This window comes from Falco punctatus (genome assembly GCF_963210335.1).
Source record: "Falco punctatus genome assembly, chromosome: 7".
NCBI classification, from domain to species: Eukaryota; Metazoa; Chordata; class Aves; order Falconiformes; family Falconidae; genus Falco; species Falco punctatus.
This window is the reverse complement of record NC_137587.1, coordinates 53,995,385-54,020,514: the sequence shown is the minus strand read 5'-3', so window position 1 is coordinate 54,020,514 and position 25,130 is coordinate 53,995,385. Positions and strand designations below refer to the sequence as shown.

The window sequence follows — 25,130 nt, the reverse complement described above, 5'->3', positions numbered from 1 at the left end:
ATTATGACTTACAAACTAAACCAATACAGAATTAAGGGGAAGAAAGAAAAAAAAAAAAAAAAAAGCTGTATCTCTAATAACAATCAGCACTAACAAATCTCATGGGGCATGCAGCTTAAAAAGAAAAAGAGGGATTGATGTCTTTGAAATTTCTCTAAGCTCCCCAAGGACATTTTCAAATCTTTGCTTACATAAATTTCAATTAAGATAAACCACCCTGAAGTAAAATAGCCAACTATTTCTGTACCTTCAGTCCTTCAAACATGTCAGCTAGCTTAGGTCACAGTTTTGAACTATGTAGTTCAAACAAATCACTCTTGGAGGAGATGGAAATAAAACAGAGTGCTCACACATTAAATAGAACTGACAGCACTGAAAATCCTTTGCAAAAGCACAAAACGTTTAAAATATAATAAAGAACATGCTATCTCCTTCCTAATATCTTTCCCTTTCTTCTAAGTTCAGATATTGCAAAAAGTTTTCAATTACCTTGCCATTTAATTTGTTTTGGTTTTTTAATCCCTTATTCTGGAAGTACTTTGCAAATTCTGGTTTCCCTTGTTTAAAAGTAAAGCAGAAAAATGCATCTGTGCAATAAGCAGCTACAAGTCTCGTATTCTTTGCATTCTCAGCACATGGCGCAGATGTTAGCTGCAGGTGTCACACACCTTAAGGAACGGAAAAAAGAAACTGCTTGAAAGCATACGGAAACAGCCCCCAGGGGCAACTCTTGGGGTTGGTATTGCACCTCTGCTAGATCACATAATCCTGACAGTGTTTCTTCCATGTTCCATTCCTTTCAGATCTACTTTACTGGCGTGGGGAGGATGTAAACCAATCTCCAAGGCAGCAGCCACTTGTGCTTTACACATCTGTAACATCACAGCATGATTTCGCTAAACCCTTCAGTACATTAATCCAATTTATTTTTTTTTAAACTGCAAATAACCACCAGTTTTCTGAAATCTGACGCAGTACCATCAGGAAGCTGATTAAATTTACCCTAGCATACTAGGAGCCACACAACTAACCAAAGCTGAGTCAATGGCAACGTTTCTGGTAAATCACTGGGAAGAACAGCACACAAAAAGGTCAAACATCATATGCTTTAAAATGGAAAAGAATGTAGGTAATTATAGACCAAATATGCTCACATATACTGTAAAGATGCCAGAATAAGTGTTTAGTCAGTAGTACTGTAAGAATTTATGAAGACAGTATAATGGTAAGAACCATGTATAGCTCAGAAACTCTTCAGTGCGAATGATTTACTGCAAACAGCTGGATATGACTTGATACAACTTCACATTTTTAAGATGCATGATCATTTTCCCTAGTTACCATGTTTCCCTAGTTTCCCTAGGACCATGAAGTTACCATCTACAAAGCAGAACACGCACGTTAATTGAAAAATTGAAAAAAGCTGATCCTCAAAGAGTAATCAGTAACGTTGAGTGTAACAGTTTTAAATACAATCTGTGAAGAAAAGCTGAAAAAGACTAGGTTCACCTCATCAGTTTTCAGCAAGTGTAGAACAAATCTTCCAATACAACGCAAGAGTAAAAGAGGCATGGTTTAAATTGTTTTCTGCATCCAGGAAAGAACAAGTAGTTTGGCATGATTTGCAACATGGAAGATTTAGAATAAATAATGAGAACTTTTTTCAACTACTAATATAATCAAGCACTGTAACAGATAGTAGCCACTGACAGTTTTGAAGAAGTATTTGTCTAAATGTCTGTCAAGAATGGTCTGTACAGATTTGATTCTGACTCAGAGTAAGAGACTAGAGCTTCTGGTGTCCTGAAGAATGGCCCTTGCCTGTTTTTCTGCAATTTGCTATATAATAACAAGAACACTACTGACCAAATTCTTAAACTTTTCATTACTTCAGACTTACACAAAGTATGACTATCATTACCAGTCTTGGTCTTTCACTGTGTTTTATCTTTCGTGGCTATCCAGGCTGTAAATGCTGTACTGTTTAGCTGGCATGACAAACAGTAAACCAGGGGGAGGATTAATGAAAAGAGAAACAAACCCAACTTTCAACTTCATAATGCAGAAATTGTACTGGACGCTGCTATTTCTTCTCTGGCTTCTTTAAAATGCAGTATGTTTATAAGTTCTATATTCATTCTATCTGCTATTTTTTTCAATGTATTATTCACGCACAACGTCTATATTTATATCCCACTGACCACAGAAATATGGTGTACATGGCTCATCATAGAGATGCATTCACATTTACCAACTTATTTTCAACTCATGTCTTTTCAGTTTGTTACTCTTTGATGCAAAGCACTCTGTAGCTACCATGTCTGGCTATTAAATGTCTTCATTTCATTGGAAGATGTAATACTACGATTTAAATGGAAGCACAGTAGATCTTTTGGAATTATAAGGCATATAAAAAAATCCTATACTCTTCTTTGTACGTATAATATGCCACAAAATGTTTTTCCTTGGGTTCACTTACTATTCTTTCAAATTAAGGTTAAAAATTAGTAATTTTTATTTCCCCATGTCTTAAAACAAATAGGAGAGTACTAATACAGGTGAGTGGGAAGTTGACTGCACACGAGACTTCATATTTAACTTATCTAAAACTGAACAAATTCAGTTTTCCTAAACATAAGGACTATTTTGAAATAAGGGTTAAGAGAACAGACAGATATGTATAAGCTACTACATAGGCTGTGCTTATCTACTCTGTCCTTAAACTGTCAAGGCAGCATAAAATCAACAGCAAGGTATAAAGCGTGACAAAAATGTTCAAAACTCAAGATCCATTAAGCTTTTAAACAACTTGTTGATGTGGGCCTAGCTGATACAAAACAGCAACAAGAGGTGAAAGATGCAAGGACGGTGTATTGTGGATAAGGAAATAAATAATAACACAGTAAATGTAGCTAATAATGAGGTACAGGTTGTGAAATTTGAGACAGGGAACATAACTGTAGTAGGTAAACTCTGCTTTTCAATTCCACTCTGAGTTTCTGTTTTCAAGGCACCTCTTCTGGATGCATGTATGTATACATATACATATATATATGTGCATGCCTGAGTGCTGTGTACCTGAGACCGGGGGTACTCCACACGCTGGGAGCTGCTTTCACATGACAGTGAGGTCAGACAACCCACGTAAGAAACAGGCATTTTTCTGAACACGTGCTGATGCACTGAAAGGAGCAGAGTTCAAGTTTGCTTGAAAGCATTTCTCACCATTTCTGTAATTTCATACTTAAAGGCCAGGAAAGGATTTCTTAAATTCAGAACGCAAAACTGCACTCCTGTTCAGTCAGTGGCATTGTACAAGGCAAAACAGGGCTGTCGGTACCATTGCTTTTGGAAGAGAATCTGTATGAGCAGTCTCGCGTTATAAGAAGTGACAGACTGTGGACAAGCAGCTTGAGATTGCCCTTCACCTTATGCCACCTGGGCCTCAGCCCGCTGCTACTGCTCTAAGTTTCCAGAGGTACTTACACTCCTCGCTCTCCACGCCCGCGTAGTTGCCAACCTCTTTGAAGCTGATGTTTCCCAAATGCAGTATTCCTGCCACTATCTGCAGCACCAGTGCCTGTTCCTCTGCAAAGATCCCAATCACACTCATTGCATGCTGGGGAAAAGAAAAAAACAAAATGACTTGAAGAATCTGTTCGGTGACTCTTGTCATAAAGTCATTTTAAAATTCTGATGTCAAAAAATCAAGTTTTTCAAAACAGTTCAAATGCCTAAGGTAGGTAAATTTCATTACAGCCTGCACTGAAGTTTCAAAAGGTACCAGATGTCCTACTGCAGCATGTTTTTACATACAGAAGTATCTACACCATTTAGAAGATCTGTTAGCAAAATAAATTCTGGAAAATGAAAGTTACTAAAAAAACAAGCACCTGCTCTTAAGTGTCACAAGTAGTTTCATTGCAAAATGGGAAACAATGAACTTAAGAGACAATGACTTTATTCCTTCTGTAGTTTATCCACTCAGACTAAGAACTGTGAAGCTGTATTCAATGATTCTGAAAAGCAGCACAGTCTGTCTGGCTTAAACTGTGAATTTCAGCCACTTACTAGAAAATAATCCAAACAACATTGGGTTTTGGAGTCTAGAGCACATGGTAACTTATAGAATGTCTGCTCAACTGTTTTCCTAAAATATCAGATTAGCTAGAATACGACAGTAATTATTTAATTTTTAATATTTTTTTAGGCCTTTAAATGTGCTACATATATAAATAAGGAGATGTGTTAATATGCTTATTTTAAATATTACATTTCTAATAACAGGAGACCAGAAAGTTGACATGACTTAAAGGTCACACAATGAATTGGCAACAGCACTGGATAAAGCGCTCTACAATCCATGATTCTCAGTCCCTTTCTCCAGCCTTTCAGTTGCACTGTTTCAAATATGCACAGGAGATCAGTCACTGCTAAGAATTCAGCTAAAACAGGGCACACTTTTATATTTTCCTCTAATGGAAGTTCCTCACTGTGCTTGCATTTTCACATTTTTCCTACTGCAGATTTTCTGCACTCAATAAAATTTCATTAAATTTGTACCGTTCTGAAAAAAGAAAAAACAGAAAACAAAACTCCTTTCTAGAAAAGTATCTTGCCAGGATTCTTAGGCTGCAGTATAGGACCGCTTCAGAGTAACATACCTCCTCCTTAGGGTAAAATACCATTAAAATAAGTTATATCTGCATTAGTTTCTCATTCCCATATTAATACATCAATGTCTTTGCTACAAATGGGCAATGACATAAAGATAACTCCACCACTGTGCAAATCAGAGTAAAAAACTCACCAGTGTTTCTTGGAAATCTGATTTGTCATTGATGTCATCAACTTTGTAGGACCCAGAGAGACTCAGGTAGTAATAGTAGTCCATACTGGTAATGCCAAGACTGCTTTTTTGTTCCAAGGAGGCCCCTTCAATTAGCTGCAGAATAAAAATCCCCAAATTAGGCATCATACAAAGATCTTCAGCAGAGATGAAGCAGTTCAGAAACTGACTGAGCCTGAAGTTACTGGGAGAGGTATGGCTGTATATAGCACCGTGCCAGGTACGTGTCCTTCCTGTGTTCTGGGAATTGTTTAACCCAAAAGACCAGATTCCCATTCCCAGGTGTGTTTCAGTTCTAACTTCTACATCTAATAAAAAGCAAAGACAGTGCTTTGAATGCCTTTCGTTATCTTTACCTCATAATGATAAGGCAAAGTGGGTTCTCTGTTCTGCAATGCATTTATTAAATCCTCAGGAACAGCATGTTTTCTGTGCCTACTGAAAGGCAGGCAGAGCTGAAAGAACATACTAAGAATGCAGTACTCGTAGCCTTAATTGTGAGGCCAAGCATCCTTTATGCCCGCCATGGCATATATTAAGCAAGTTTTGCACTGCTCCAATACTATGTTATTTGATGCATGGCTCAAGTCACACCTCTTTACATCATCTAGGCCAACAAGGCCAAGAATAAATAAGAGAGTAGTTAAAAAAAAGGTTCCTGTGCTCCCTGTGAAGCCAGAGGAGAGGCTGCCCAGGCCTACGCAAAGTCTACGCCGTCGTGCCCAGAGAGGGCTGCAACAGGAAGGAATGAACAAACTAATCTCAGAAGAGGATACTCAACACCCCATAGTCTTTCAGCTCCTGGGTGAAAAAGCCTCTCCAAGCCACAGAGGAAAATCAGCAGGACAGTGCAAATTGTTCATACACCTCGGAAGGGAACACACAGCTCCTGGAGCAGCTCCAGCTCCACTGTGCATCCTGGCAATGGTACTTCCACGCCACGTGGAGCTGCTGACCGTCACGACAGCGCACTGTCCTTACTCTAGTTTTGTGCAGGGTGATCAATGGCACTTAGCAGATAAGCAACTCGCATGTCAAGGACTGGTGAAGGCCAGAAAAGCCTTTTTGAAACACAAAACCAAGCGAGGATGCTTGCAGGATTCAACAAATAAGTATCTTAAACGTCCTAGAAAACTTAACCAAGAATCAAAGCTCTCTTTCACAGCTGTGCTATGGAATTCCAAAGCAGAAGGTACAATTATACAGGCCAGTTTAAAAAGAGATCTGTTGGAAGGTTCTCATTTTTCTGTTATTTTCTGGACTTTTCCATATGGGAGTTCCCAGTGAATTTCAAGCAAGGCCTTTATTGAAGTACTTCTGTTCTGGAGCTGAAAGGCGGCTAGGTGGGTTTACGTTAGATGGAGCCTTAACACCCTATCAAGCTGCCCAGTGAGATCCAGATTACTTCTGGAGTATGTGTTCAGTAACCTCACTGTGTCGAGAATGACTTTTCAACCAAAAGGGAACCAGATATTTTAAGTAACTCAGAAAGGAACTATATACACTTCTGACCTGGTAAAAAATGTGGAAACTCCTCTCTCCAGGATTCCTCATCACAACTCGAGATTTTTCCAGTAGGAAGTTGGAGATTTTCCCTCCATCTGGTTCTCCACCTGGGCTAAACTGGATTTCAAAGTATTTCCCCTGCAATAAATAATTTAAGGTGTTGAAGGATTAGTAAATACAAAGCTGAAATCAGGCACTTGTACCATATCTCAAGGAAGGTTACGGGGATATTAATCTTCATGGATGCAGCGACACAGCTGCCTCAAGGTATAACCTAAGCTTAGATTCCTGAACTATCACGTTTCCTTCTTTCTTTCTGCACTTAACACCACACTAGATTCAGGATAATATGTCATGTGTTAACGCAAGTGTAGAGGGGAAGTCGGTGGCTTCTTTTCACTGCTGAGACCCTTAGGATAAAGGAAGCCATAAGGCTCACCTCTACAGGAAGAACATTTCACAGATTTACGAACGACAGCAAACACAGCGTTCTGCTTGGAGGCAAGGTAAAGCAATCATCTTTTCCACTCAGGGAGACACGAACTGCATTAGCACTCACATTGGCTGAGGAACAAATCTCCAATTTGTAAAGCCTATGTGTAACTTTTAAAAACAGAACCTGCAGTATCTTTTCTAGTGAACAGTCATTTAGCAGGATTATCTTGACTATTTTATAATGACAGATTGAAAATAATTCCTGCCTACTTCCTGTACATATTAGTAAAGACATTTCCATCAAACAACTCCTAAGGATGGTTTAGTCTATTTTTAAGAAAGCTATCAATTTTTTTTTTATTTTATATTTTTTTAAACATGTATTACTGTATATAATATACAGATTTGAAAAACTGGCCACTTTTTTGCTGAAAAGCTGTTTTCTTGCAGACTGAACAACTTATAAATAAACAGTGACCAGTATATACTCTAAGAGAAACAAATGTGTAACCTATACAGAATGAGAGAGACCTCTCAACACATACCTTATGTTTTAAAACACTCTTTATATTTTATTTAGATTTATGTCATCTGTAGACAATTTATATTATACTCCTGAATACTGTCTCTGTAACAGCACAGAAGTTCAAAGAATAAAGTAACCTCTAAGGCAGAAGGACTTACAAATCTGCTGGAGTTGTTGTTCCGTACAGTTTTTGCATTCCCAAAGGCCTCAAGTAAAGGGTTGGACTGCAGAATAATATCTTTAACATGCTAAAATTTTAGGAAACAAGAGAAATAGAGATTCAGAAATAGACATTTTTGAAGTTCTTACAGACTTTCTAAAACACCATGACACCTAAATTACATATTAAAAAAGCAAGAAAGCCTGCATCTGTAAGAAATCCTCTTGATCAAGTAAGGTATAGAATCTAATTCTGTATTAGAATTCAGAGCTTCTAGTTCCTATTTCTTGAAGAAAATCCTACAAAATTGAACAAAATGCCTGAGGCTAAAAGCTAGACCTTCTGTCCACTGTTCTGCCAAGGAACACAACCAATAAATTGATCTGTTTTTTCCATCAACTTGATTTTAAACAATTTCCTTCTTACACATGAGCATTTAAGTGTTTTGAGGGGTCTGGAACCACAACCAATGAAGTCAGAGCAGCATGAAATTTAGGAACCTGGAAGCACTTAAGCAACCTGTTTCAGGATCAATGCTGCTGCTATCTAGCTGTCCTAGAAAGCAATAAAGTTTGTTACTACACGGACAAGATACTAGCTTTGGAACAAACCCAATGCATGCCAGGTTGTGAAAAGAAGGTAGAATTTTATTTCAAAAGAAATGCTCAAGGTAACTTAACAACTTCCTCAACTGTTACTTAATAATCACTAAGAATATTTTTTTAATTCTGTACAAAAAGCTGGACTCTTAAATAAAACAAAGTATTTATTTATAAAGTATTATATTTATTCCAAAAATAAAACAATGCACACTTTCTCTGCATCGTTCTCTTGGTTACTGAATTATTTTCTGCAGTGTTCCCAGTATCACTGCTGTGCAAAACTAAACAGAAAGAATACACTCAACATCAGACTGCAATAAAGCAAAAAAAACCAATAAGCACTCCAAAAGAGCACACTGGTAAAAGCTGCTACTGCCTACCCACTACTGCCTGTCAGTCAATGAATGTAACATCGTTTAGGGCCTTTTTATGGCTAATTCACTCAATTAGCTTTAGTTAATAGGTTTTGATAAATAGAGCAGACCTCCATAGTACAGCTATTAACAAAAGCAACCCTTTGCTGTTTCAGCTAGCTTTCAGATACTCTAATAGATAACCTCGTCAAACAAGATGATGTTCCTGCTGTTGGCTCTCTGACATATGCATACAAATCAGAAACTCAATGGAAGTAATAAAACCCCAAAAAGCCAGTTCAGTTTTCAACAGAATGCCAACACAGGAGAAAAAACCCCCACACATCTACCAAAAGGAAACTGGCTGTTTTCTTAATCTGGTTAAGAACAGCAATTAAAGTACCTTTTACCCCCTGCACTTAAAAAAAAATATAAATAAATATTGTAAGCATAATCCAACATGAAAGCTACAAAACTTTTAGCAGAGATGATTCTGGGTCTGTGGATTTTCCATCCCAGAGGCAGCCCAGCAATCTGTGAGTGAGCAGTTCGCCGTCCCTTCAGTGGCTTCTCAATACAAGTTGAGGGCTTGTACGTATTTCTGCTCACCCACGAGCTTCCCCAGCGGAATGCCTCTGGGCTGCTGGCGTCTGCCAAGACACGTCTTTGTCATTCTACCTCTGAGGGAAATCTTTAGACTATGTTTATGTTTCAATATTACCCTATATCAACTCACCTGTACTTTAGGGCCACCTCCTGAAATTTTGGAGATATAGCTCATGATGTATTTAGCAGCTACGGTCTTCCCAGCACCACTTTCCCCACTATGAAAAAAGGAACACAAAAATCTACCTGTTAGTTTTTAAGTAACTCTAGGATGGAGTAATTTGAGGTTTATCTTGTTCAACTAAGACTAGGTACCTTAACAATGCATAATAATACTTATACACCATATTTACATCAAGTAAGCTTTAATATATAGACTGTGATATAGTATTGTAGCATGGTACTTGGATACGTTTATGAATAAATTATCTTGAATACACCATCTCGCATGCACACCATAATCTCTATGGGACTTCAAAGTTAGAAAACTATGTAAACTGAGAAATAAATATAATTAAACCAAGAAGCTCTAAAGAGAACAAGTGTGTTAAGAACTCAATTCCCATTTAAATTTAGTGGGATTTCAGATCCTAACACACAAACTCATTCAAAAAATCCAAGCTTTGAATGCCATGCCAGATACCTTCTTCAGTTCAGGAGCCTTTTGTTTTAGGTGTTCCTGAATGAAATAATGAGACCTTATTAATCACATCCTGAATGACGGAAGAACTACTTTCCTCTTCCTATGCCTCTTGACACAGGGTACATGAAATCTTAATATTCCATACTAGCTTTCACAATTCCTTCCTTCCATTATAATATTGCATTTCAATGGTGAATGCTTACAACATCAGTAGATTTGCTTTTGGCAATTAGTAAGCTTCTCCAGAGGGAAAACAGAGAGGCATGCCAGACAATCCAACCTCACGCTTTACTTCATACCGTAAAGAATACTTCAACAGAATTCCTCCAGATTTACACACAGCTTGGTGTAAGTCAATTTTGACCTTAGTGAATTTACCCTGACCTGGACAGCTACGCCAATACCAAAAACCCAACACACAGATGTTGGTTCGATGTCATAAAGATATCTCAGTTTTTTTCCTTGTGTGAAGATCTGTGCTATCTTTAAGCTCCTGAATAATTTCAGTGAATGTTGTTGACTCTTTCATCCTGCGCCTACTTGTTCCTGGATCCAGATCAAATGCACATCTTTTAGCTCCATTTGCCAGAGAAACATCAGCATGTCCTGCACAGGAGAAGGACCTGCCGAGAACAGCAGCTCAGAGCTCCTTATCGGCATGAGTAATGGAGACACTTCCAAAGGCTTAATTCTAAAAAAGCTCCCCAAACTGCCAAGCTGCAAATATCTTTAAAGCTTCCAAACAGCACAAAAATACCGAACGGCTTCCCCCACCCCCGTGTTCATGCTTTTGTCTTCTCCTGACTGCAGTTTTACAGGGAATTTGAAAAGGTGGAAAAGTACTTTTTGATCATCTCATCTCTGAAGTGCGGACCATGATTTTCATGATTCAGAGTCATCTTCTCCTAAGCAGCAAAAAGAAAGCCCATATTATTGGTATCTACTACATCCACTGGACAGAGGGAGTCTGCAGGATGGTAAACTGTGTTTATAAGTTCAAATCAGCAATAGTTCAATAATTAAAATAACATTTCTTCAACATCTGCTCATCCTGTTGTAAAACAACACAGACAAATCAATTGAAACCAAATTGTACTCTTGAGTTTACATATACAGTCGTCAGCTGAATGCAGAGGAGGATCTGGAGCCAACACCGAATAAATTTGATCAGGTATTATTTACCACACAGTAAAAATGTAACACATTTCTGCAACATTTTCTCTGATGCACACATTATCCTTCTCCTCTTTGCTCAGATTAAGTGTGGCTTATATTCCTCATTCCGTAGCGTCTGCCACGGGAATTGACCTGGAGGAATATGGTTCCATTTTATTGTTAGTCTCTGCTCCGATATAAGTGGTCCTTCATACTAAATTAATTTGGCCAAAAGACTGCCTTTCAGTTTGCTGTAGATCTACGCATGCATGCACTTTTTTCATTTTTATGCTTTTATTGATCAGAGGCCAGTAAATTGCTCCAATTATACTACAATAAAACAGGATGATGCATATTGATGAACCCAAGTAACGTCATCCGATGGGATGGCACCTTGCCCTCCCTAAAGCTCAGGTAGTCAGCTCTAAGAGGGAAACCGCGGCATTCCTGCCAAGTGGCTCCCATACAGGAGCTTTTTCACATACATCCTACTGCTCTGCTGCTATTAGAACTATTTTAAGAAGATGTAAGAATCATTTTCTAGCTTGGTACTTTTAAGTACATTGAAAGATGGAGGGTTTTAAAGGTTGAAAGAATGATTGTAATGGCTTAAAGTAGGTGGACTGTGGTACTGACAGTTTTCTCAGAGACTTCTCTTACTAAAAATAGAAACGTTATACAGCCCCAATCACTAACAAAAAAAAGATAATGCTTTGAAAGATGTATTGTTTCTTCTAGCATTATTTGGTACTCTAGAAGTGGCATTTTGTTCAGCAAAGTCAATTAGCGCTTAGCTGAAGTCAGAATAAGACTACAAATGCAGAGGGAAAATTTTTTGCTCCTTCCTTCCCAGGTGCAATATAATCAATGATTAGAGCAGAGAAGCAAGATCCAAAACATAGCCTCACCCCTCCTCTCTAAAATTGATTTTCTGAATGATATTTTATGCAGTATTCCTGGCTGTAGAACAATACAATACTTCATCACCAGGACAATGTAGAAATTTTAATAACAAATGTTTATGAAGAACTCCTGGATCTGCCAGTAAAGAACATTGCATATGAAAAACATTCTGATGCTTTTAGATAAGCTTTCTGGTTTGTTTATGTAGAAAATTTACTTTCTCTAATTATGTTCAGAGAAAACTCAGTAGCATAACTTCGGTGAAATATTTTTCCCTTCTGAATCAGAGCTTTTACCTAACTTCTTCCTGCATTAGGCTTATGCTTCTACCACTTCCCCATTAAAATTCAGCTGCATTTCCAATTAGATTCTGTACAGATGTTTTAGAACGATCAGTCATTTGAGTCTTCTGGAAAGCTGAGATACAGAAGCTGACTGAAATCTCATATTAAATTTTGAACTTAACAGACTTAAGATAAACATGAGCTGTTCACTAAAAACAGGGGTGGTGGTAAATGGGCTTCCATTAATGTATACTTGTAGTATTTAAGATATAAAAGATAAGTCTTTTGAGGTATGCAGTCATCATGCATGGCTTTACTGTACACAAAGGCTGCCACATTGATGTAAAATGTAAACTAAAATTACAGACAAGGGGGACTGAAAAACTGCTCTAAAACAACTGCAACATCTCCCGGCAGAGATCACTGGAAGAATGGGAAAATAAAGTCCTCAACTTTATAGAAAGGTAAAAACCTTAAGAACGCTCCGAAGAAACACATTTATTGCTACATAATATAAAAATACTAATCATTACCTCCCCTCTCTTAATTAAAGGACAGTGACGGTCCAGAAGGAATTACAAGCTGCAACAGACAACCCTTCGTAATTAAAATCTTGATGGGACAACTCCCTGTTGGTAGCTTGGAAGAGCCGCCGTTCCAGGCGAGGAAGGAGGCGACAGGCTGCTGCAGCAGCCGTTTATAAGCTTGGTTCAACAGAGGCTTCAATTAAATATCACGCCTCAGTAACACCTAAGCTTAACGAGAACTCCAACTCCAGCGTAACTACGTTGCTCATACGCGTAAGCTCTGCAATCCTGCCCGCTGGAAGGAGGGCAGGCGGCGGGGTGCTGCTCCCTCCTCGCACCCGCGCTCAGCACCCGCAGAATCCAGCCACCCGTACCCTCCCTGTTTGCGCTGGGAACAGCCCTTCCAAATAGCTCGTGGCTCCTCAGCTGTAATTAACACACGTGTACATGTCATTTTCTTAACACATATGCATCTATGCTGCAACTACTCCGCTAATGAAACAGGCTTCCCCGTCCCTGCAGAAGTTGTTTGGTAACAGTTTTATTTCTTTTTAAATTATTATCCCAGAAAAGATTATTCTTGGTTGCTATCTATTGAGCCTTTCAGAGAACTGTATTTTCTTTTGGATCTGCTTTCCTTGTTTGTTCACTGAGTTTTTGAAGAGGATAAGCTTTTTCTATTGGTGTCTAAATGCATTATTTGGAATTCTGGAATTCAACGTTACAGCAAAAGGGCGTGTGATCCTCACACAGACACACAGAGGGTCCTCACTACAGCAGGACACCGCAGGACCTTCCTTCGCCTGCTGGAAGGGCATGTCTCATCTCCTTAAGAACACATGTCCCCTCCCAGGTCCGGAGGCAGATGCCACAGTTGCCCAAACCAGGTGCTGCAGAAGACGGAGGTGTGCACCAGCCCCTGCCCCACCAGCCCATGTCTCCACTCCTCAGACTCCACATGCACCAGACGTAGCCTTTTTAATCTGACGGCAAACCAGTGCAGTCTACACCATATTTCTTACCTTCCTTCTTTGCAGACCTTTCTTTAGGGGGGAAATCTGCCATCTTGAGGGGGGCAAAGAAGGTAAAACCTGGGTTTGGTTTTGTACTACCTTGCTCTGCTCCTTCTGTTCCACCAGGGCTCTTCAGTGAAGTCACTCCAAATCCAAACTAGTTGTGAAGCAGAGAAGCAAACAGGCACCTCATAATAACCACATTATTATTGCCACTCATTTTCCACAGGACAAATTTTTATGGAAAAAACTAGGGTTCACTGAAATGCAGAGGTTCATTTGGAATTGCTTAGGTTCAGCAGACTTCTGTGGAGCTGATGACAGACAGACCTATATCTCAGTTTATTGAGAATCGCCAATTTAGGGGCAGAAATGGCAAAGTCCTTGGCAGCTGTTAAGTGAAACTGATGGATGGTGTGCTTGTTAGACATGAAGCTAGCTAGAACATTCATTTCACTCAAGAGCTGCAGCATCTTGAGACCATCATCTAGTCTGCCAGCAAATTCAGTGCCTTCTCATCTATGAAATAAAACATAGGGAAACAAACTCCAAACTTCAAGAAACTTCATTCTGAAGCCAGCTCCAGTCATTAGAAATAGCAATGACACTGAAATCAGAAAATACAGGCTGTGTCTAAACAGTTAAAAAGGAAATGTGGTTAAAAGGATTAAAATACCAACCAAACAAAACCAATTTTGTGAATACCGGAGTTACTTCATAAAATAATTTATAAGTGTCCCCCCCAAAAAAATCAAATACCATCATGAAAACTACCTGTAAGTCTAGTCTGCAGGTTTTACAGTGTTTGTATCAAGAATAATCATGGGAAAAATACATGTGTAAAAAGGAAGAGGAATTCTCTGAAATGTCCCTGGCAAACACAATTTTTCTTGTTTCGGGTTTGCAGTAGATTTCAATTAACTCCAGCAGATTTTGAATAGGTTGTGCACACACTGAGAGAAAACACACTGCACATACACGATGCAGATACTCTGAAGAGCACCTTGTCTATCATTCAAGCACAAGAATTCACAAGAATGAATCATTCACAAGAATGTATCATTCACAAGAATGTGCATGTACACATTTATCATTCACAAGAATGTGAATTTAAACCTGTAAGTCTGCATCTCCGATCTGCATCTTGGCTCTCTGAAAACATGACCCTTGCAATCATTGCACTTTGGGGCATTATCAATGGATCAAAACTGGTTTTAATTATAGTTCACCACCGTTTAAAGTTTTTCTCTATAAATTTAGCTACACTGAAACATCCCAGGCTCTGGGATGTTACTTTGTTCAAAAAGCAAAATAAATCCCCATTTTACCCATTCCTAATGGGTCTGAGTTTGACTAAATGGGACTAGTAACTTCAGCACGGCAACAGGCATTGGGTTTCCAAAAGGGAGGATTTTTGCCCAGGGAACAGTTCAGATATACACCAAGCTGCAGCCAGGGGCTGTGGAACAGGGACGTCCTCCCAGGGGTACAGCTCAGCAGGAAACTGCTAACGCCTGGGTGACCTTCCTACATGCAAAATCCAGGGGTCCCACCTACCTACACACACCTTGCTGACACCGAGAGGGACACACCTATGCACTTTCCCACCGCAGCACCTCCCCAGGAAAGCTCCGCCTGGAGGACTTCCAGGCACAGATTCAAAGAAACAAAACAGTGAATGTAACTTTCCAACAATTATTCCTCACAAGCTTTCAGGACAGCTCATCAGTGAGATATGTTGCTATGAAATCTGTTTTCACACTGGATCATTCAGCAGGGTACAGGAACAGGCACACATGGAGCACCACCACATGCAAGACCCGCACACTAAGCCCAGTTCTTTATAACAATCCTGTGACAACAACAAATTCGTTAAGTGGCTGGTGCAAGGGCATTTAAGCTTAAGCATTAGTGACCATCCACCATTTCCTGGCAGGTTCCAGTCTAAGGGATTGAGCCCACCGAGTTATAAGGCATCTGATGGGATCATTGCAGGGCACACAGCCACCCCAGGGAAAAGAACAGAGGGGCCTCCCCCAGACAAAGAAAACATTGTCTTGAAATCTCCCTTTTGTTAAATTCAACAGCAGTTAAATTCATAGTGCTGCCTCTCAGCATGTTCCACAGAGACATGATGGAAAGCTTAAGAAAAGCTGTTATTAATAAAACAATGTAAGTTTCCCTTCAAATCATTTTTTCTTCTGCTCCTCTTTCTTTTCCCTAGCTCTTGAGAAACACTCATAGGCCAGTGAAATGCTTCTGATCACACACACCTTCATTAAAAAAAAAAAAAAAAGTCTGAGCTCACATTCCCAATGTACGCATTTATCGATTTATAAATTACATACACCTACTACTGAAGGTCTAATATTTTCTTCCCATATCCCAATGGATTCCGCTGCACAGCCCCTGTGATGCACGCACCCCACTGTGGAGACCACTGCCGCAGGTAAAGTACAGTTCCAGGTGAGCTACAGTGAACCCTTGGAATTTTCTATGGAAGAAGGAAAGTCAGAAGAGGTACCATGTACCAGCTCCAGCACCCTGTGGTTCCTGCTCTCTGTGCACCTCCTTTGGTCACACATCATCTATAAACCCCCAGGTGAGGACACCAAATCTCACTTTGATTGTGACTTAAGTAATGCCTGTCATTTAAAAAGTTCAGTAATAATTCTTCAGTGAATTGCCTCAGCCAAATAACGGAAATAGATTAACAGTGAAGACAAAATTAATTTTCCAGTATCTCTCCTCTCCTGCTTCTGACCAAATGCAAGCAAAACTCAAAAAGGAACAAAAGTACATTTCTTTTTAACAGGGGAAAGAAAAGAAACAGCACAAAAGCAGAGCATGGTAAACGCAGTCAATGTGAGAACGTTGGATTTAACGGTATCTGCGGATGCTGTAGTTGTTAATCCACCTCCCTCGTGGAGTCATTCAAGCTCCTGCAGTTTTGGTATTGGGCATGAAGCTAGCTATGTGAAAAAGAGATTTCGTGTGGTTAAGCTATCATCAGGATAACAAGAGAGAGAGCAGGAAAGTACTTAGCTATCCTAAAAAACCCCAAAATGTTCAGTGGTCATGGACAAAGAATATTTTTATTTATACAATAAAAAATAAATTTTTTTGCTTCTTGAAGTTAAAACACCAAAAGAAGATGATAAAATATTATTTTACAGATCTTTTTCTTACCTAATAATAACACACTGATTTTCTCTGTCAATAATCATGTTTCTGTACATGCTGTCCGCAAGAGCGTAAATATGTGGTGGGTTTTCATATTGTGCCTGGGAGGGGGAATAGAGAATAATTTTTCAACACAGCATTAAACAATGCAGAATGAGCAATATAAATTTTTATTTAAATTGGAAGGATTATTTTCCTGGAAAAACAATTCCGAATTCCACTTTCTACTGAATTTTCCCCAGGAATTTTTTTGTTCATTTAATAAAAACAAAACTGAAGTCTCTGGGTTTTGTTACTGATCTTTCTCTCATCCATAATTTTCTCCTGAACTATCATAAACACCCTGTTCCAAAAACGGTCTGTGCTTGAAATATTTTACTTGTCCAAGAGAAACTCACATAATTTAAGCCTATCCCACCAGTGGTCATATGCTAACAATAAACTACCTAAACCACTGCCCAGCGCCTGGTGCTGTACGTCTCATATTCCTCCACTGAGTCCATTCAAAACGAACAGTTTCCCAAACCCATGGACATGCCCAACTCGAGCAGAGCAGAAAATGGAATTTTAAGTCCCTAATGTTCCCGTGCTGACTCACTCCTCAAGCTGTATTTTCAAAAGTGGTATCTGATTTTGGCATCTCAGACTTTTTGGTTGTTCTTGCCCCGTTTCAGAGTTCTCAGATGCTAACCTCCAAACCCCTAATGGCTATTCTGTATCGTGCAGCACACTTGAAGCATACAATAGCATAGAACCTGCCTTTGCAGGAGGAGGGATGTGTCCCGGAGGAACCCTGGATTACAGTTAATCAATACAAGTATTTTCATATGGCATATTCCATATGAAATCCAGGGAATTCAATTTGAAGACTCAATATATGCTAATGGATATCGGCCTAGCTCTCCCAGATCGGTACAACGCTACCAAAACCCAGAAACAAATGCTTCCAAGAGTTTAACTGTGTAGAATAGTATTTGCATGTCCCTGAACACTGCAATACATTTCAGACTGCTTTACTTACTGCTCCTTGGTACATTTCAATTTCTTTTTCCCCAAAATATGGCATTTGCTTGAAAGGATTCACAGAGATTAATACAGAGCCAATATATGTCTGTAATCGGAAGAAGTTAAGGTAACTATAGTTTCAAGAAGTATTATCTTAACCCTAGTGACTGCCACTTAACTTTTCCATCTATTACACAGCTTCAAATAATAGTAAAAAAAACCCCACAGCTTACAACAATTCTTAATAAAAATGAAAGTAGCAGACTTACAAGAAAATAAATATATAATTCAATGGGATACTTTCATATTATCAAAATATTTATTTCAGGACAAGCTAAGTATAGAAACGTGTATTAGCGGCCCAAACATGACACATCTTTAATAAAAATACAGAGAGGAAATGGCATATTTGAACTGGTTTACTCCTTTGTAACGGAGGTCGTATTATCAGTATTAGAAAAGATTGTTTTGACCTTTGTAAAGTATAGTGACACACCGTGATCTCACCGAGATAGTGCTGAGCATGCACAGTCGGATGGAACAGCCACTACTGAGCTAAACTGGACAATTACTCAGCTGCGTGTACTAGCGGGGGAGCTAAGGGAATTCGGTAATTCAGTATGTGGTGTCATTTTATGAGTGTAACTATTAACAGCCCCAGGAGCCTTATCCTGCAGGCTGCCCTGTAAGAGACACTCAGTTTCAAGTTATTATTAGTCCCAGAAAAGCTTTTTTGCAACATTGTGCATGTCAGTATTTCACCATTCCGCGTCCTGATGCACATGTACCTACATTTACAGAATACTTTAGAAACCTCTGGAATGATAATCGCAGTATACAGATATGAAGCAACTGATACTCCTTTACAGGCAGGACTGGTGCACTGAGCTGGGAGTTAGCAGTGTGCCCACATCAATGAAACCAAAACGTTGTACTGCAGGTTTCATTTAACTGTCTGGAATTGTTCACAGGCAAACTTCCTATCTAAGCTTTCCATACAAAAGTAGGAAAATTAACAATTTATCCCACTGGATTATCCAGCGTTAAGAATCTCCTATTGTAGTGCCGCAGCACAAAATGGGAACATGTTAGAGAAGCAGTGTAACTCAGTGAACATAATTCCTGTATTCACAATTTGCAATGCTTTATTCATAATTTTTTAAATTTAATTCAAAGAAGAGTGACAACATCTGGGTCTCGAATATAACAGACCAAGCATTCACTGTGTCACTATAAACAGCCAAAGTTAGTTTTCTGTTGGTAAACAATACCAGCATTTTCTGGGACGATTCGGTAATCTCTATGGGACGTAGCATACAGGAATGTTCATTCATGGGTGGACATACAAACAATTGGAAGATTCAAGAGTTTTAGAATCCATTTTAGAATGAAAAGCCTTTGCAGAACTGCAAAAGCAGTCTTTTCTCCCTACACAAAGGAATTATAATGCTTTAAAAGAAGATGCTGATCTTTCATGTGACCACAAGTCCCCTTGGAAAACATACTTGTTCCTGCTTTCAGTAGAAAGACCATCTCCATGTTAAATCTCACCAGAAAAAAAAAGTATAAAACCATTTCTTCAGCATAGAGCACTGAAGACTTTGTGAATGTACCGCACGGAGGATGCGGCATTCCACAGGGAGAAAAGCACTCGTGTTACAAACAGAAGAGCCCTATGGTTTGCCCCAGTACTATAGTTTGACAAATATTGTGCAACCTTATCATGTTTCTACAAGGCAAATTTAATAATTATGTGGTATTTTATCAAACAGAGGATCCAAACCCACATGAACACACATATTAAAAACTTCTGCAATTGGGGATGGAAATGTCAGGATAACTGCAACATTAATTTTCCTCTATCAGTCCTTGCTTAATTGAGCCACTACTTAGCTCCTAACCATCTGAATATAAGGAAATAGCCAGGAGATACTATATTTCCTTCCCTTTCTGCTAAAAAAAAAGTTAAACTCTTCAAGGAAACTATTCTCCAGATACAACTAGGAAGTATGAAACCAGGCTACAGCAGAAGAAGAAACAGTATCACTTTCTGGTATATAATCATACTGACTAGTGTTTACCAATCTCATTATTGCAGCTCGTGGTACATTGTGAAAGCTAAAAATGAAACAGTGACTATTCTTATCTCAAGGAATTCCTTTCATATAATTTTTTTAAAAAAGAATTAAAAAACCCCAGATGTTTGGTGCTGAAATCTGGTTTTCTTGTTAGGTTATATGTTGAGGTATTTAAATCTTTCATGTTTTCATTAATCATAGGAGAAAAAAAAATTAAAGTGTGAGCAGTGTAGATTTACAGATGTTCACGTGTTTCCACCAGTCCACGATCCACAGTATTAACAACTCCAGAATGAGTTGTAAATGGATTTATGTCACAGAAGAAATGTTATTTTGAAAGCATTAGAATCTGGGAGGTATTAGAAGACAACACAGTATCAAGACATGTATATACACCTTAAACCTATTAATTCTTGCTCTTAGAATCAGAATTACTGCAGTAGCTTCAGCGGTCAGGTATAAAGAAAGATAGGAAGCTACAGGCCTATCTTCAACAATGCCAAGAATAATTCCAAATATCAAAAAGAATACCTTAAAATCATTTTTCAGATCTTAATTTCAACACTTACAATTAACTCAGCTTACAAAGCATTTTGTGTAATCTTGGGTGAACTGTCTTTGAGTAAGCTGCTTGAATAGAACATATACATATGATTAGTTTCACAATGGCTCAGCAAATCCACAGGGCCCCGCTAAAAACAACACTGTAAAGGATACAAAAATATAATCATCCATGTATCGCTTCTTTAGGTTCTCTACGATGGAATCCTCTGTGATTTTCGAAAGAAGGACCATATCATCCACTCCGCTGTGCTTGACATTGTGGCTCTGCCAGTGATACCTGTAGTGCCCTTTGCTGCCCTGCAGGAAAGCACAAGAAGCATCAAAAAGGTTACCATGTTTCTCATTAGCATTAAGTAACTGAAAACCATCTATTCAAATTCCAACTTCCCAAATATTTTTCTTTCACTTAATCCTATTCCTTGACCCAGGCATTACATAAAAGCACACACAAATGACGCCAACTGCCTTGCCTCTGAACTATTAAAGAATTGCACTGCCCTCAAAAATTAGAAGGTAATTCCATGAGGTTTAGTGAATCTCTGCACACAGAAGGGATTTCAGATGGCAGACATTTCTAAATCTAGCAGGAAGAAAGCAATTATTCCAACTGAGATGCAGTTATTGAAAGCTAAGGATGTAAAAATTACACTCCTACAGTGCAACTATTAGTAGCGAGAATAATTACCACCACCACCACCACCGTGGATTCTCCATCCTTTACAGACTTGTAAGTCAAGCCTGCACATATGCTGTTATTCAAATGGAAGCTGTGAGCCTGATGCACCAAGTACTCAGCAACGTTCTGCAGATTACCTTCCCCAGCTTATCAGCTGCACGTCTTCACAGTCCCTTTTGATCCGTTAGTCACCATGCTTAACTGACATCTAAATAGATATCCTCTCCCCACACACAGAGACTACTATTTCAGGATGCTACTGAAAACTTGTGACATTTCAAGCTGTACCACTTGAAATCAAAATCTGGTTTTTTTCCAGCTGATGTGAACAGTAGTTAGGTTCCATGCACACACCCACAAACAAATTCAAATCCAGTCTAGATCAATGTTATTAATTCAGTTATACATCTGCTTTCCAAACCCAAACCTATTTTCTGTAGCCTGGCAGATAACGCTAACAGAGTTCTGCCCTCTTGCCTTTTTATACTGCAATTTTTGTGTACGCAATACTGAAATTAGTGATGCTGGAAGTGACACATTTTACACCGAGAAGATACCAAATGTGCTGTCAAAAGATGTGGCCAACAAAATGGCAGTTCCGTTTATTCCCCTCATTTTTTAATACCACAATTTCAAACAATGTGATTTAATTACACTGCTCTCACATACATTACGGAATCAAGTCATATCCATCAGAATACAAGCCATTTATTATTATAAAATATTTTGCAAAATAAAATAATGCGTAATTTTACAGATAAATTAAGAAAATTTAGGTACTCTGAATACTTTGGCTGCACCCAGGTATTTTGAAATGGGACATTAGCCATTTATAGAGCCGCAGCTTCTGTGTGTACACACTTCTGCACCAGCAAATGATGTATGCAACTGCACCAACACGAAAGTGCAGCTGCCAAATTGTTTCCTCATGTAAATAGTCAAGGACTTGTGCCAACACCAGGCACAGGAGTGGGAACTACAAATGGAGTCAGGGGAGCACAAAGTTCTTATTTCAAGCTGGGTTGGCTAGAAGTGTTCATTAAACTAGTCTCAGACTATGTTTTTCCACACACTTTACCACATCTATTGGGGGGAAACCCAAGAAAAACTACTGTAGACACAGATTTCATGCACGGTGCATATAAGCAAATGGAGTCAAGCCTGTACTTTAGCCTCATCTCAACTTGACTGACATAAAAACCAAGGACCAACTGGATTTTTACCTCAAGTTAAATTAACTTGCACTAAACCCAGAATTATTTTAATACTGCACATAACTCTTAAGCTTTATGCATGTTTTCTAGTAAGTCTCCAGCCACTGCTACCACTGATGCAGCTCCATCACTGCTTAACAACACTGAACAACAGCGGCAAACTCAAATTAAAAGAATGCTTTTGAATATAGTGCAGCAGAATGTCTGAAAACACACAATCTCAGCAATTTTCTTGAACATCCACAACCTTACATGAGCTTCAATGAAATAATAAACTAGCTTAGTTCGCATGAACCTTGTCATTTTTATATTTGTACAACAGAAGCAGTCATCTGGAAGTGCTAAGAAAATGAAGGGACCAATTAATATTTGGAAACTGTTATAAAGCGTATGACTGAAAAAAGAATCAGTTGAAGGTCAGGTTACTGGAGAAAACAGAAGTCCAACAGAGAAGCATAATTTCCTTCTGTGTACTCATCAGCTGTTTGTGAAATTACACTTGGAAAAAGGAACTGACCAGATGGACAAAAAGGTACAGTATCAAAATAAATACAGAGAGTTACATTTTTCACAAAGCTATACAGAATGTAGTTCAGTATCAGATAACAGAGTAAGCTAGAGAAAACGTGTAAGAAATGAGTAGGGAAACAATCAGGCTTCCCATGGGAACCTATGGCATTAGACCCAGTAAATTCAATGAGAAGAGGACAAAGCTCACAAAGCCACGGGATATAGGGGAAATGTGCGCACAGTTTGCAAAACAGCAGGCTTTATAAAAGTTGTTGACTGTGATTAAGCCACGGGCACTACCCAGGCCAGAGGTTCTTCCCTGGAAGCAATGCAGACCGGCACACAAGCAGGAGGAGCGGTGCCAGGAAGGCTCCCGGCTCCAAGGGCAGCTCTGCCCAGCACTTACACACTGCTGTAACGTACGTCTGTAACCAAACTGAGTGCTACAGCATCACATACCGTCAAACGGGAAAGGATGCACAGAGATTTAATAAAAAGGCAACAGCCTCAATGCAAGAAAGCAATAGCATGGAAGACAGGTGAGAGACGCAGCAATAAGTAGGTCACACTAATAATGCATTGCATTTTAAATGGCAGTTTCTACCAGTAGTTTGGAACTACTTAAAAGCACAGCCTTATGTGCAAATACACAGAGAAGCAGCAAATCATCACCAGATTACTGTCAGACTTCTCCCTAGGATCTAGAAATAAGCCCAAGCTTTAGCAGTGCCTTACTGCATACTTGTAGTTAAGTTTTGCTCTCCCTTCTCCAGGAACCTAGCACCAGCAGGATGGCCACGCACAGTGGCTAGCACCTTCCTGCTCTGTGCAACAAAAGAGGGAGCCTGCTTCTACATGACACAGGACACCACCTACCCTCAAGTCCTTGCTCTTCCAAACACGAGTGATGAATGCAGAGTCTAACCTGACTCTATCAACTTCCATCACTTCCAACTGGTACTATGCCCAACTAACAGTTAACTGGTTTCTATACAGTTCTGAAATAAATAATAATAATAATAAAATCTACATGTCATAAATCATCTGAAAAAACTCCATTTTTTTCAGCAGTTTTAAAGGCAACTCTTCATATTTCTCCAGGCTGCATACTTCCTAACAGTCAAGGATATGTACTTAAAAATTCCAATGCTCTTCAATAGCCCACACTGCAAACACTAATGATGTGTTCTTATCGCGTATTTCTTGAGAATTTAACCTTTATTTTAGCTAGAGCTTTCGACCATCCACAAAAAAACGCAGTACTCTAATCTGGAGACAATTTACACTTGAGCTATTTACCTGGTGTCCACCTTAACCTGCAGCTGCTTTGCAGGGAGGGCTCAGACGAAGCACTCAGGTGCTCGCTGTCCTCTGTTGCCCTTCACACAACGTGCTGACCTGCTCCAGGGATGGGTCAGGTCTCCAGGGACGGGTCAGGTCTCCTGGGACTGAGCAGGAACCTCCGAGCCAGCAGAGCGAGGGCTGGCAGTGATGCCCCACATCAGCACTAGCCACAGCCAGGGCTCAGTAGCTGGAGCAGAGCTGGCCTGTGGCATGGCCGGATCCGGGCACATGGCGAGGCTGAGAGCCTGCAGGCCACCCCTGCGGGTCAGATGTCACCAAACAGCACCTTGGCTTCCCTTAGGCTTCCTCAGTGAAAGACATGACCTAACCCTACGAGAAATAAGCAGATGAAAGTCTTTGTGTCAGCACTAACAATGCCTAAGCAGCTGAAAAAAAAGATGAGCTTGGCAGATTAGGAAAAGCACAAACCCAACAAGAACACATCAGCAGCCTGCTAAAAGCCACAGAAGTGGAAACAGGAGTGTTGAACAAGGTGGCTGCCAGGCCTCCCCCAGGCTCTGCCTGGGCTGCAAACCCAGCAGCGGGCGAAGGAAGCTGGAATTAAAGGCGTGTGCTGCATTGCTGTCAGCTGTTATTATTCATTCGGTTGCTGTTTTAGGCTCAAAATCAGATCGGCTTTGCACTGACAAGTACAATATTTATGAGTCACAAGATGACCCGGGGAGCTAGGAGCCTACTGCTCGCGAGCCGTACTGCCTCGGCAGCACGGAGCCCAGGCAGCACCGTCCCCTCCACCTCATCGTCCGCAGCATCACAACAATCGAGACTCTACAGAACCTAAAAAATTAATTCCACTCTCCCTTTGTACATCTCCCTTAACACCCATTCATTACCAGATTAAGAGAATTGCTACATGAATACCGAGAGGGGACATAAAATACTTTCTGTGTACTAAATACAGTCTATACTTTCTGTATTACTTTCGGTAGGATACAGTTAAGGCCCATTATTGTTTTGTTTGGAATGAATAATA

General features: G+C 39.5%; 1 protein-coding gene across 6 annotated transcripts in view; it reads right to left on the bottom strand.

Annotated features, from left to right (window-relative positions):
• MYO1E (myosin IE) overlaps positions 1 to 25,130 on the bottom strand; it is a 90,224-nt gene that overhangs the window by 38,418 nt on the left and 26,676 nt on the right. For 3 of the 6 annotated variants that reach the window (XM_080396583.1, XM_080396581.1, XM_080396582.1), the window contains 8 exons: positions 20,546 to 20,689; positions 17,767 to 17,856; positions 16,752 to 16,846; positions 9,168 to 9,255; positions 7,475 to 7,564; positions 6,362 to 6,493; positions 4,811 to 4,945; positions 3,487 to 3,619 (listed from right to left, as the gene is read on the bottom strand). In XM_080396583.1, the coding sequence (XP_080252709.1) occupies positions 3,487 to 3,619; positions 4,811 to 4,945; positions 6,362 to 6,493; positions 7,475 to 7,564; positions 9,168 to 9,255; positions 16,752 to 16,846; positions 17,767 to 17,856; positions 20,546 to 20,623 (841 nt within the window). In that variant the 5' untranslated portion in view covers positions 20,624 to 20,689. Of the gene's footprint in view, positions 1 to 3,486; positions 3,620 to 4,810; positions 4,946 to 6,361; positions 6,494 to 7,474; positions 7,565 to 9,167; positions 9,256 to 10,523; positions 10,586 to 16,751; positions 16,847 to 17,766; positions 17,857 to 20,545; positions 20,690 to 25,130 lie in introns of those variants that run through there. The other 3 variants (XM_080396580.1, XM_080396584.1, XM_080396585.1) reach the window with 2 other exon arrangements.